This window comes from Brassica oleracea, chromosome C4, assembly GCF_000695525.1.
Source record: "Brassica oleracea var. oleracea cultivar TO1000 chromosome C4, BOL, whole genome shotgun sequence".
In the NCBI taxonomy this organism is placed as follows: domain Eukaryota; kingdom Viridiplantae; phylum Streptophyta; class Magnoliopsida; order Brassicales; family Brassicaceae; genus Brassica; species Brassica oleracea.
Genome location: NC_027751.1, coordinates 48,077,320 through 48,089,638, shown reverse-complemented (window position 1 = coordinate 48,089,638; position 12,319 = coordinate 48,077,320). Strand labels below are relative to the sequence as shown.

The 12,319-nt window shown below is 38.8% G+C and overlaps 4 protein-coding genes and 1 non-coding gene across 7 annotated transcripts; 2 read left to right on the top strand and 3 right to left on the bottom strand.

Annotated features, from left to right (window-relative positions):
- Positions 1–430: 430 nt before the first annotated feature.
- Positions 431–502, bottom strand: TRNAK-UUU. Its single transcript has one exon. It is a non-coding gene; the product is annotated as a tRNA-Lys (tRNA).
- Positions 503–583: 81 nt separating this feature from the next.
- LOC106337627 (mitochondrial arginine transporter BAC1) lies at positions 584–2,548 on the top strand. Its single transcript, XM_013776736.1, has 8 exons — positions 584–733; positions 969–1,058; positions 1,200–1,301; positions 1,386–1,490; positions 1,575–1,673; positions 1,755–1,943; positions 2,017–2,115; positions 2,201–2,548. Exons 1-8 carry the CDS (start codon positions 638–640, stop codon positions 2,333–2,335), a joined length of 915 nt encoding a protein of 304 aa, XP_013632190.1. The 5' UTR covers positions 584–637; the 3' UTR covers positions 2,336–2,548.
- On the bottom strand, positions 2,532–3,352 carry LOC106337628 (squamosa promoter-binding-like protein 3). Its single transcript, XM_013776738.1, has 2 exons — positions 2,883–3,352; positions 2,532–2,800 (listed from the first exon to the last, which is right to left on the bottom strand). The coding sequence occupies exons 1-2, from the start codon at positions 3,212–3,214 to the stop codon at positions 2,704–2,706; spliced, it is 429 nt and encodes a 142-aa protein (XP_013632192.1). The 5' UTR covers positions 3,215–3,352; the 3' UTR covers positions 2,532–2,703.
- Positions 3,353–7,070: 3,718 nt separating this feature from the next.
- Positions 7,071–8,390, top strand: LOC106336545 (30S ribosomal protein S5, chloroplastic). Its single transcript, XM_013775392.1, has 2 exons — positions 7,071–7,794; positions 7,980–8,390. Exons 1-2 carry the CDS (start codon positions 7,136–7,138, stop codon positions 8,227–8,229), a joined length of 909 nt encoding a protein of 302 aa, XP_013630846.1. The 5' UTR covers positions 7,071–7,135; the 3' UTR covers positions 8,230–8,390.
- Positions 8,391–9,179: 789 nt separating this feature from the next.
- On the bottom strand, positions 9,180–12,110 carry LOC106340305. Of its 3 annotated transcripts, XM_013779185.1 has the most exons (11): positions 11,891–12,110; positions 11,702–11,806; positions 11,576–11,595; positions 11,078–11,182; positions 10,912–11,001; positions 10,317–10,376; positions 10,168–10,207; positions 9,984–10,077; positions 9,774–9,833; positions 9,601–9,692; positions 9,180–9,492 (listed from the first exon to the last, which is right to left on the bottom strand). In XM_013779185.1, exons 3-11 carry the CDS (start codon positions 11,590–11,592, stop codon positions 9,403–9,405), a joined length of 648 nt encoding a protein of 215 aa, XP_013634639.1. In that variant the 5' UTR covers positions 11,593–11,595; positions 11,702–11,806; positions 11,891–12,110; the 3' UTR covers positions 9,180–9,402. The 3 variants fall into 3 exon arrangements, with proteins under 3 accessions (XP_013634639.1, XP_013634638.1, XP_013634640.1); XM_013779184.1 differs by having other exon boundaries at positions 11,702–12,110; XM_013779186.1 differs by lacking the exons at positions 11,576–11,595; positions 11,702–11,806; positions 11,891–12,110 and having other exon boundaries at positions 11,078–11,334.
- Positions 12,111–12,319: the final 209 nt, after the last annotated feature.

Here is a 12,319-nt window from a genome sequence, read left to right as displayed (position 1 = left end):
ATAAACCCTCATTCAAATCAAATGCCAAACATACTTCGGTGGCATGGGCACAAGCTGATGGTATTCTTGTACCTTAGTCAGCACTTTAGCACCTAATTTTGTCTGGATCTCCATTCTCATCCTTTACCAATAATGGAAGAAGGTTGGAACTATAGGTTCGTGGAGTAAATGTGTATATAATTCAGAACTCTTTGAAGCTTTGGTTTATGCTTAAAACAGTTTTTTTCATAGTGAGAAGAAAGATAATTGATTTGACCAAAAAAAGGAAGAAAGAAAGATAATTGATTTAATTTTTGATTTGTATGTAACTTTATAGAAATAATGTGATAGAGGGCGGGTCCTATATGATATTGTTATTACTCTTGTTTGGTGGTTGCTTTGGAAGCATATCTTACTTGTATGGTTGTAAAATGACTGCAAAAAACTTAAACGCCGTCTGAGGGTATCGAACCTTCGGCCACGTGATTAAAAGTCACGCGCTCCACCACTGAGCTAAGACGGCTATTTGTATTTTTGTTTGTCCGTTCACATTAATAAAGCAATAATTAAACCGTTGAGAAAAGAAGGGCAAAACACACAATAGTGAAGTCATCTTCTTCTCTTCAGGTCGGTGGAGTGGTGGGAGAGGAAGACGACGATGGGAGAGGGTTTAGGGTTCTACAAAGAATACGTCGCCGGAATGAATGCTGGTCTCGCCACGGTCGCCGTCGGCCACCCTTTCGATACCGTCAAGGTTACTCTTTTTACAATATCCCAATTTCGATTTTTTGTTTCGTCACCACATCTGTGTTTAGACCAATTACGTGCTCATGTGGTTTTTGTCTAATTACGGATGCATTGGTAGGAATAAAAACCATTTCTTGTTTTAGTTTTTATCACTGGATTGGCATTCTTATGTTACCCCTTTTAGGGGGTAAAGATTGATTGATTGATTGATTCTTTGTGGGGTGTTTTGTGTCTTGTGTCAGGTGAAGCTTCAGAAACATAACACAGATGTGGAAGGTCTCAGATACAAAAACGGTCTGCATTGTGCTTCAAGGATCCTCCAAACTGAAGGAGTATGTTTCCCCTTCACTCTCTTGTTATGTTACTGAAAACAGATGTAGCTCTTGAAAGTCTGGATTTTTATGCTAGTGTCAGTGGAAACTTACAAGACCCATCATCACCTTAACCTTGCTGACTTGAAAATTGATATTTAGGTTAAAGGACTTTACAGAGGAGCAACATCTTCGTTTCTTGGAATGGCCTTTGAAAGCTCATTGATGTTCGGAATATACTCCCAGGCTAAGCTCTTCTTGCGGGTAAACATTCCAGCCACAATTGATCTTTCACTGTATTCAAAGTATTTTTGATTATTTTTTGTTTCCCTTTGTTTTATTGTATAGGCAAGTTTACCAGATGATGGGCCACGACCAGAAATAATTGTTCCATCTGCTATGTTTGGTGGAGCTATCATTAGTTTTGTATTATGTCCAACCGAGCTAGTTAAGGTGAGTTATGATTAGTTCTGTTCAATTTTATTTCATTGATAGGCTTCCTTGGAGTTTTTGAGGACATTGGTTGTTTTTCTTCAGTGTAGAATGCAGATCCAAGGCACTGATTCTTTGGTTCCCAACTTTCGTAGATACACCAGTCCTCTTGATTGTGCTGTTCAGACCGTTAAAAACGAAGGGGTGAGAAAGAAACTCTCGTTTGCTAAAATATTATACTTAGAACCTAAACATATAAGGTTTTGATTGGGATTATCTTTTCAGGTAATAGGTATTTTTCGCGGTGGCTCAGCTACATTATTGAGGGAATGTACTGGAAATGCTGTCTTTTTTGCTGTCTATGAGTACTTACGTTATCACATCCACTCGAGGTTGGAGGGTTCTAAGTTGAAAGATGGTTACTTGGTTGATATGGGGATAGGTGTTCTCACTGGTGGCCTTGGAGGCATTGCTGTAAGAGGTTTTTCTTTCTATTGTGTTTCATGAACTAATTGGATATCGAACTAATGCTGTTTCTACGTTACAGTGCTGGTCAGCTGTTTTACCTTTTGATGTAGCAAAAACCATTATTCAGACCTCTCCAGACAAAGCTACTGAGACAAACCCTTTCAAAGTGTTGAGATCGGTTAGTCACAGACATCTTGATTTTTTTTGCATTGTCTCTGTGAATGGAATAGTGTTTTTTTGAATTTGAAATCATCTCTCTGCAGATTCATAAGAGGGCTGGAGTCAAGGGTTGCTATGCTGGTTTGGGTCCAACCATTGTGAGAGCATTCCCTGCTAACGCAGCAGCTATTGTGGCTTGGGAGTTCTCAATGAAATTGTTGGGAATCAAACGTGATTAGGGATTAATTAGCATTAGCATTCGAATATAAATCTATTTCAGATCTCAGAACTGCTAGGAATCTGATGAGGTTTCCTGTAACTGAACTACAGATCTCAATAATCAAAAGTTTGTAGCAGATTTTGTGTGTTTCTGTTAGCTTCTTAGCTGTCTCCTCAATGGGTGGTGAAACATATACAGATCTTGGCTTGAATAAATATATTCCTTCAAAGCATTTTACTTGGTCTAGATATGCATTGATGTCTTAGGTTTTAGCAGATAGCTAGAGATTACAAGCAATGTGGAGAAACAGAGAGATTACAAAGAGACTGACAGAAGAGAGCAAGCAAAGGGCTTAGTTCATGAGACCATTCACATGTCTTTTTTTGTTTATTGAGTTGTGTTTCTACGCCTTCTCTCATTGTGTCCAGCTAACCGTCTCCTGCAACTCCTCTTGGTGTCATCAAACTCACTTAGCTCATGAAACCTTAAAAGAAAACAAAGTTAAAAAGTCTCATCTTCTTGTTTTTGGTTCTTAATATCAGGTATTTGATGACAAAATGTTTTACCTGCTACATTGTTGGCAGAAACGTTGGTAAAGACCAGAGATCCGAACAAGAGGAGCTTTAGCATGAAACTCGCAGACTTTGTGTCGTTTGTGGTATTGTTTGGCTCTGCTCATATCCGCAGTACATCTCTCCACTTGACAAGCTCCGGTACCACTGCTACTACTTGTAGTAGCTTTACCTTTCTGCTTCTTTTCCACGGCCTCTTCTTCTTCAGAAGTATCTTCATCTTCTTCCCCTTCAAATGTCTCCTCATCTTCTTCGTCTTCTTCCTCTTCCTCACTCATTTCTCTTAAACTCCTCTTCCCTTCCGCTCTGCTTCTTCTCGTACTCATCTTTAGAATTCCACTATCTCTCTCTCACACATGAAAGATGGAAGAAGAAGACATGGGAAGAGAAGTAAAGGACCCCCCCTCAAAACAAAAGTAAGGTGCCTATGTTGTTGGACCACAAATTTCACCATTTCTTGTTTCTTCTCCCTTCTATGTATAAAGTTTGTCAGCATCTTGTGTAAAAAAAACACACAATCAAGCTTTAATATCTATTATTTTGTGTATATAATATATATGCCCATGCATCTTCCTATGTACTATTGAAGAGTAAGTTTTTTTTTTTTTTTTTTTTTTTTTTTTTTTGATAACTCTGGTATCTGGGCAGCCACATTCCCAAATATCCCCCGAAAGGGGTCCAGCGCCCTAACGAAAGGGATGTTAAATCCGTTGTGGCCAAGACTCGAACCCGGGTGGCGGGCAGTACAGCTGTACCTCCTTTACCACTAAGCCACGAGCGCTTGGTTTATTGAAGAGTAAGTTATCATGCACAAGCACAAGAAAGCAAACACAAGTGGACAAGTGATTCGAGGCAATCAACATCATCCTTAGTTTATAAAGACTAATTACTCAAGCAAATTGTCTAAATATCTTAGGGATAATGTTAAGTCTGAAATTACTTCACATTAAGTTTACATAATCCCATATATTAGATCTCTTTATTAAAAGAAATCTAGATATGATGAAAGATAAAGATAACCGAAGTGGTTATGAAATAGCAACAATTTGCATGTGGAGCCTCTTGATTTAATGGTTAAGGAGAAAACAAACTCTTATAAATTTATAATGGATCATATGAAGAAAATAATTTGCTGGTCAAATTATTGTACTTTTATAGGCATCTTTTTGTTCAGCATCTCGTTCTCCTTCTCTTTTTTTTTTTCCATCTGAAAATATTCATTCACCAAAGAGTACAACCATTGTTACAAACTAAAATCCATCTCGTTCTCCTTCTCTTTTATTTCTTTTTTTAAAATATACTTTATAACCTAAGGATGATGTTGTCTAGTAAAAGTTCGAGATAGAAACTAACCCTTCAAGACCGGACACGTCGTCTCTTTCATTTTTAAATATAATTAGATGATCAAAGTCATCTTATACAGGATAAACTAATCAAGATTACCATGAACTTCCTTTTTTACGTTTACAAAATTGTAGGTACATTTTTTTTGGTTTAATAGGTACATTTTTGTTGACAACGGTAATGCTGAAGTCTATATTAGTGAAGACCAGAATATAGAACTACGTTCATATAACATTGAACAATGTAGTTACTCACGTAGTCAGGTTTGTAAAAACAATATGTGCTTCTTTTTTCACTTTGAAGTAGACAATACATAAGATAAGTGGCAGAGGAACCTTAACTTTTCCACGTGACAGCAACGAGCAACATTAATTCTGAATTCTACGTGGGGCCTTTTGTAGTACACTCATTTATCTTTTTGTGCTAATTTGTCATTGGTGAATCGCTTAAAACTGTCTGCAGCTCAATTTTTTTTTTTTTTTTTGCTAAATGGTAAATATCATTTCAGAAATAAATTGTTGAAGCTTACTATGTGATAAACAAACTATAAGACCTCTAAAAAACATACTTCCATGGCAAAAAAAGGTAAAAACATGGAAGCAGAATCAATCGAACTTGAAACCGTTCTGTTTTGGAGCGATCAGGACATCAAATATCGATACAAACTTGTAGTAACCGGACGGAAGATTTAGCCGAGACAAGCATGAAAGGAGAGATCCAAGAAACTAGAACATGAAGAACACGATGCTAGTGGGAAGTGGATTCAATGCATCACTCAGTAGCTAACCACCTAATCTTGACTCGACGGAGCGACATATATGACCCTATCGCAACCATTCTGAGGTCCCGAGACCTCTAGCTTAGGCAACGCGTATCCGATTAGCCTTTGTAGGCAGATGCCAAAGCGACATTAACTTTCACCAGCGAGAAGAGCCAGACGTCAGGAGAGGAAACGTTTGCTTTGGTGTTGAGGAGGATGAAGCGGCGGCACAGTCGCTAGAGGCACCGCGTCGCGAATCCCGCTCAGCTTCGACAAGTCAAAGCAAGCCATCTGTGAAGACGACGAACCGAAACAAAGTCACGTCACCAACAGATCTTCACGCCGGAGATGGATTTAGATGTGACGGGATCGTCAAGAGCCCTCTCACAGCGCCGAACGGCACTAGAGAGGCGATCGGAGCAAGGAAAAAAAAAGGCGCGAGGTTAGGGTTGAGAGGAAATTTTGGAGGCGCGTTGTTTCCACGCGAGGTTCACGTGAACAGCTCAATTTAGACGAACGTTTTTTTTCATCATCATATGTATTTTAGTTTGGTTAAATCACGTATTACTAAATATTTATTTCAATTTTACTGTTTATCAAAGTGATTTAGAAAGGTTAAAATCGATCCTACAAAAACATCCTTTTTAATTTAACACACAAAAACATCTTTCCAAAGCTTGGTTACCTGGCAACGTGACCTAGTCACTCTATTCTTAGATGGCTTAAGATGATTAAGATGATCAAGAAACATGATCAAATGTGTTGAAACTTATATATCAAGAGGACGGCATTATAAAATTACAAAAAAAATATTTGTATTGTGTTAAGAACATGTGCTGTAAAAAATTAGTCAAAAAAAAAAGAACATGTGCTGTCTTTGAAATATAACAATTATGAATAGGTGAATACTATAAATTAATGTTTTTAAAAATCTAAAAGGAACACTGAGATAACTTTTTTGAAGCCGTGTGAACTAAATTTTCTAGAAATAACGAATCATTTTCCATTTTTTGCTTAATAGTTTATCTCGAAATATCTATACAAAAAGAGTACATCAATCTATATATATAACTAACATACAGTTTTGAAAATATTTGTATACAGTATACAATAAATGGGGGTTGTAGTCTTCAACTTGCAGATAATACAGATCCTCCTTATTGATCTTTTGTGTTATAAATGTTAGTGATCCAAGTATGATCCTTAACCTTAAGCTTAACATGAACCTCCTAAATCATTAGTCTTAGAGATCCAATTAGGTTTTACAACTTTGCATGAACTTATTGGTAAACCTTCTTTCCAAAGGGTAGAAATGCTAAATTCGAATCTCAACAGTTGCGGGAAGAGGATTAAACAACCAGCTCTTGTTCATGGTCCAAAGGGGTTTATGGACTTATGCCATAATTATGGCCGTATATTAATAAGGTTCTTAAGGAGTGGATTCTGCAGATTTTATTAAAACCGGTTGCAGAAGTCGCGAGATAAGAGTCGCTTTTGGTCTGTTTCTTGTACTGTTTGCGGACATCACTGACACGTGGCGGTCCGCGATTGGTTCCTTTTTTTTTTTAAATCAGACAAAAAAAATAAAAAAAATTTAAGAAACTCAAACCAGTTTTAGCGATAATGGTGTTCTTAGGCTCAGAATTTTTTGAATTAAAAAAAAAAAAACTTTGCATGAACCTTTAATAGGCCAAAAATAAAATAAAATAAAATATTTGTATACAGTATGTATATTAGATGGGGGTTGTAGTCTACAGCTTGTAGATAATACAGAATTTCCTTATTGATCATTTGTGTTATAAATGTTAGTGATCCAAGTATGCATCCCTGAACCTGAACCTGAACCTTATCCTAAATCATTTTTAATCATTAGTCTTAGAGATCGAATAGGTGTTTGCAACTTTGCATAAACCTTTAATGGGCCAACAGTAAAAACAAACAAAGGCTGTGTCCTTGTTGCCCATTTCGAACAAAAGACCCAAAGTTACTTAACAAGGGGTCAAAAGTTATTTTGTTAAAACTATTGGGGCTAATTTGTAAGAAAACAAAGATATAATTAAAACAGTTCTCTTCAATCTTCTTCTTCTACTGCTACGGATAAGCCTCTCTTCTTCACTCTCTGCTTCCCTCATCCCTCATTCCAATGGCGACAACTTCAGCTCTCTCCTCTCTTTTCTCTCTCTCCCTCCACACCCCAACCTCTCGCATCACCTCCTCGAGACCCACCATCTCCTTCTCCTTCCTCAAACGACCCACAACCCTCACCACCCTCAAAGCCTCCTCCTCCTCAGACCAATCCGAGACCATCTTCTTCGAGGACCAAAACCCCGAGATAACCGCCAACGCCGTCTTCGACCCGCCTTCCCCTCCCGAGGGCTTCGTCCCCGCGCCGTACTTCGACGAAGGCGCCGACGAGACGGAGGCCGAGATCGCCACGGCCTACGAGGAGCTCTACGGGCCCGCGTACAGCGGGGAGAGCATGCTCGGGAAGGACGTTAACGTGATGGACTCGAAGATGAAGAAAGGCGGAGGAGGGATCGGTGGGCAGAAGCCGAAGAAGGAGAAGATTAGGGATGGGTTCGAGGAGAGGGTTGTGCAGGTGAGGAGGGTGACTAAGGTTGTGAAAGGAGGGAAGCAGTTGAAGTTTAGGGCGATTGTTGTTGTCGGGGATAAGCAAGGGAATGTCGGAGTTGGTTGTGCTAAGGCTAAGGAGGTTGTCGCGGCTGTTCAGAAGAGTGCTATTGATGCTAGGAGGAACATTGTTCAAGTGCCTATGACTAAGTATCTTACGTTCCCTCACAGGTAATAAAGTTTTGATCTTTTTTAATGTTTGTTGTTGTGTTTGGTTGATGGTAATGTCATAACAAGCAATCAAGTAGATTTAGTGTGTAGCATTGTGTATGTCTCTGTGTTGGGTTCTTGTATGTTATGGTTATTTTATTGAAGATTTGATTGGTTTTAAACTATGTGGTTGTTTGGTTATATAGATCGGAGGGAGATTACGGAGCAGCGAAGGTGATGCTTAGACCAGCTTCACCGGGTACGGGTGTGATTGCTGGAGGAGCGGTTAGGATAGTGCTAGAGATGGCAGGAGTTGAGAACGCTTTGGGGAAACAGCTGGGAAGCAACAATGCACTCAACAACGCGAGAGCGACTCTTGCAGCAGTTCAACAGATGAGACAGTTCAAGGATGTTGCTCTCGAGCGTGGAATCCCCATGGAAGAGCTCTGGAAGTGAAAGAAACTCAGTCTTCTTCCCTTTTTTTATAACATTTTCACCCCTCTTTGTTTTTCTGATGTTGAAATGAGATTCTTGTAAAATCAAGAGGCGTGCTGTAATTCCCTGAGAAAACATGTTTATTTTGAAATATCAATCATTTCTTCTTCGTTTAAAGTTCACCACAGGGATTAGATCTGTTTCTGAGATGTGTCTGAGATATGCATGATGTGTCTCCGCAACATATATAACAAATGTTGTCGATGAGAAAGAAAAAAAGAGTGACAGTTGGATCCTGCTATAATGTATTTAAATTAAATCATTTGAAACTATAGCACAGTAGGCAATTAAAGAAAATGCAGTCTCTGTGGATCATGAAATTGAATATGATGACACAAGGAACTCTATGGACGTCTTTACCACAAGAGCAAGGAAAGGAGACACGTTTGCCCACGAGGTGAAGCCTAGCTCATGGGCTCTTGGGTAGTCAATGCTTGAAATCTCTTGCTTTTTTGGGGCACGCCGTGTCTAAACTAAAGTTACAAGTGGTTGGAACAACTATAAACCAAAAGCTGAAGAGTTTCTCCACACAAGCAACAACTTCCATCACTACAACGAAGTGGTCAGCACCTAAGGAGCTTGAGAGGATGTGGGAGAGGAGAAACGTGGATTATCTGAAGGGGACTCTGTGCATTCCTTGTGGACATAGAACTTGCACTGAGGGCAATAGTACCCTTGGGCGGCATTCTTAGTTTCAGAGCAACCAGAACAATCAAGTGATGACTCTGAAGGTTGTAAGAAAGCTCCGCGACTTGGCTTAAAGATACGCTATATGTCACACATATCAAATGTGGAAGATGGCTAGTGTTTGATAAGTGATACCCTGATACTAGTTTTTCTATTGTTACCAATCACACCCCCACAATTAAAATACCCTGATACTAGTTTGAAATCAATAACTAGTAGTGGATACCAGTGTAATTAATCTTTCATTTGAAACTATAACATAGAATAGAAGACAATAAGGTTCATGGTCATAATATTGAAAGCTTTGAAATACTACTCTTCAGAGTAGTGTTCTGTGCTATAATTGGCAAGGCCAATACCTGAAAATATATAAAGAAAGGTCCCGCTGGATCAAAGTCAAAGGGTTTTTAACTTTCTTGCAGCGTCAAGTGAAGAGACGTAGATGATTCACTCATCAGGTGGGAACTCCTCATCAGAAGCTTCATTCTCCAGAAAAGAGCCGAGAGTTTTCCTCAGTATGCTGAACGTTTTGTCACCCTACATCCCAAGTAATAAACGGTTCATCATATAACAAAATCAAAGAGAGATAGAGAGAGCATATGTGGTAGAGATAATAACAACTATAATGTAAGGCTATTTATTTACCCGTTTCTTTGTCTTGAGCGACTCTTCCAATTGAGCAAGCTTTTCCGCGCAGAACTTCTCCTGGTCTGATATCATTGTCTTGTCCTTCTTCCCTATACGTTATTTCACATGTGTAAGTGAGTAAAGGTGTTGCCGTCTTATAACAATGGTCTCATTATAAGGAATTGGCTTACTTTGTTGCTCATATCGCATAAAGAGCCTCTCCTTGTCCTCCTCAAATTTGGAAACAATGTCTGGCAAGCAGAAACACATTCTATTTCAGTAATATGAATATCCCACTTTAGCTAACGAAATAAAACTTTGTGGTATAGACTTTTGACACCAAACACTAACTGAGGTTGAGAGTCAGAGATAACAATACCAGAGGAAGATGGAATACAAACCTTTCAGACCCTGTAGATGATCAGATTTTTCCTTCATGAACTTGTGATGAAGCTCCTCAAATTTGGCTGCTTCATCCTTCAAGAGACTCTCACACTGCAAAATATGAATCAGAGGTCAGTTCCTTGTACGTTTCTAATGACAAAAAAATGTTAGGCATCATCTTTAGTTCTTTGTTATTCAAACCTCCTTTGAACTCTTTGTAAGTGCTTTAGCAAAGTTTTGTCTGCAGTCATGGATAGAACTCATCAGCACGCTTTCGTTTCTTATCTTGTAAACAAAACATACACAAAGCACATAAGATCAGATATCCATCCTCAGCAACGTAGACTTACCTTTCTTTCTCAAGCTTTGACTTCAGCTCATCGATCTTTGACTTTACCTCAGTAGACACACTGACAGAAAGAGGCACACAGATCAAAGCAAGATTCAGCAATCAAAGCTAACGACACTTAAAAAGCATTAGAACCATGGAGAAAAACTGATTCTGCTGATCAAAATCATGAATTCTCACTGTGATTTTGCCGTTCTGAAACAATATTTGACAAAAATCATACTACAAGATACCAAATCAATGATAGGAATCAACCAGAGATACAAACGTTCTCTATATGTGAAAGCAAACGATTCCAAAATTCTGGAAACAAAGGAAACGATACCAATCAAACACTTGCGTTCAAGTTTATGAGATCCGCGAGCATATCACAACCACTTGTACAATAGATCAATCGATATCAAACTCTAGAACAAACGATCGAACACCTACGGATCATCAGCCTATATAATGCACCAAGATCGATAACAAGCATAAGAAACGATCGTAGCTAGCAACAATGATTATGGAGATAATCGAGCTCTGAATCTTCTATGTATTCGATGATCAAACTAAAGCGGAGAGAAACTAAGAAGTGAAAGAGAGAGATGAATCACCTGGAGATGCTCTCTTCCTTCTTCTTACGGCCATCCTCGTGCGCTTTCTCTCTGATTTGCTGCAACGCCGACATGATTCCTTTGAGATCGCTGCTCGATCCACACGGAAATCAACAGAGAGTTACAATCTAGGTTAATATCAGAAGAAACGAAGAAGGAAACGGACCTGGAAACATCGAGATCCAAATCGTCGCTGATCTTTGCGTTCGGTGCTTGCTTCTTGAGCGATTGAAGCGGCGGCGGCTCTGGGCGTGATCTCTTGGTGCTCTTTCTGGTGGAAGACATTGCAGACGAAAGACGTGAGAGAGAGAAGTGAAGAGAGACGATGGGAAGAAATCGTTAAGAGTGAGCGATGTTTGCTCTCTCTCCTGTGGATTTCAATTAGATTTGAATTTTGAATTTCAGTTTCGTTTGTGCGCTCGCTCGTCTACTGATATATTGTTAGAGTGATCAGTGTGTGCCAACAATATTTTAACTGTTTTTTTCTTCTTCCAAATTTTGAATTGAATATTATTTTCATGCATCTAATTCTTCAAATTATGTTTGGGCTAATGGCTCATTGTGGCCCAAGAAATGAACAGTCACTGTTACTTTTTTTTTTCTTTTTCTTTGTCAACTTTCTTCATTAAAAGGCTAAAGGTCTAACTTACAAACAAATTCATACCCATGCATTGCAAACATTAAAGCCCAATTGGAGTCCAAATACCCAACTAAAGTAAAATAAAACCTAATTTGCATGGTAGGCACGTATATAACAAACATGGCATCGATCTTTGTTTTCTAGTGAGAAGTCGCCATACCACTCTGGCACCCCCCACAGCCGGTGACATGACGGACCGAAATCCGCCGTACTTTACCTCCATTCTGTTTGTAATGTTCTTTCTTCCTTTGGTCACTATCGACCGTAAAAGTTCTCCATCAAACCGTCAGAGGTGAATTTTAGAGAAAAACTTCTAGGGAGACAGATCCAGTCTCTTACCGGAACACCATCTTTATGAAGACTCCGACTAATCTGAACCTGAACGGACTCACCACCACTTCACTATCGTTCTCAAATTTTCATCTTTAAAGAGACCACACCTGATTTTCTAAAACGCGAAATTAATTGATTCTTTTCCAGATACAAAAACTGAGCATAACTAACAAAGAGAAACAGAGAACCTTCGAGATCCAAACACATCAGAAAATTAACAGGAAGAGAGAAGCTAAACAGAAACTACAACAAAATCGTCAAAACGACACTGAAAATCGACAAACGGAAGAGTAAATCGATCTAAAGATCGAAGAAACTATGTTATAATTAAAAGATAATCATCTCTAACAGTAGGGATCCAGACCAATTTTTTTTCGGGGGCACATAATTAATATATATCTACACATATAATAGTAATATTAAATTAATCCATTT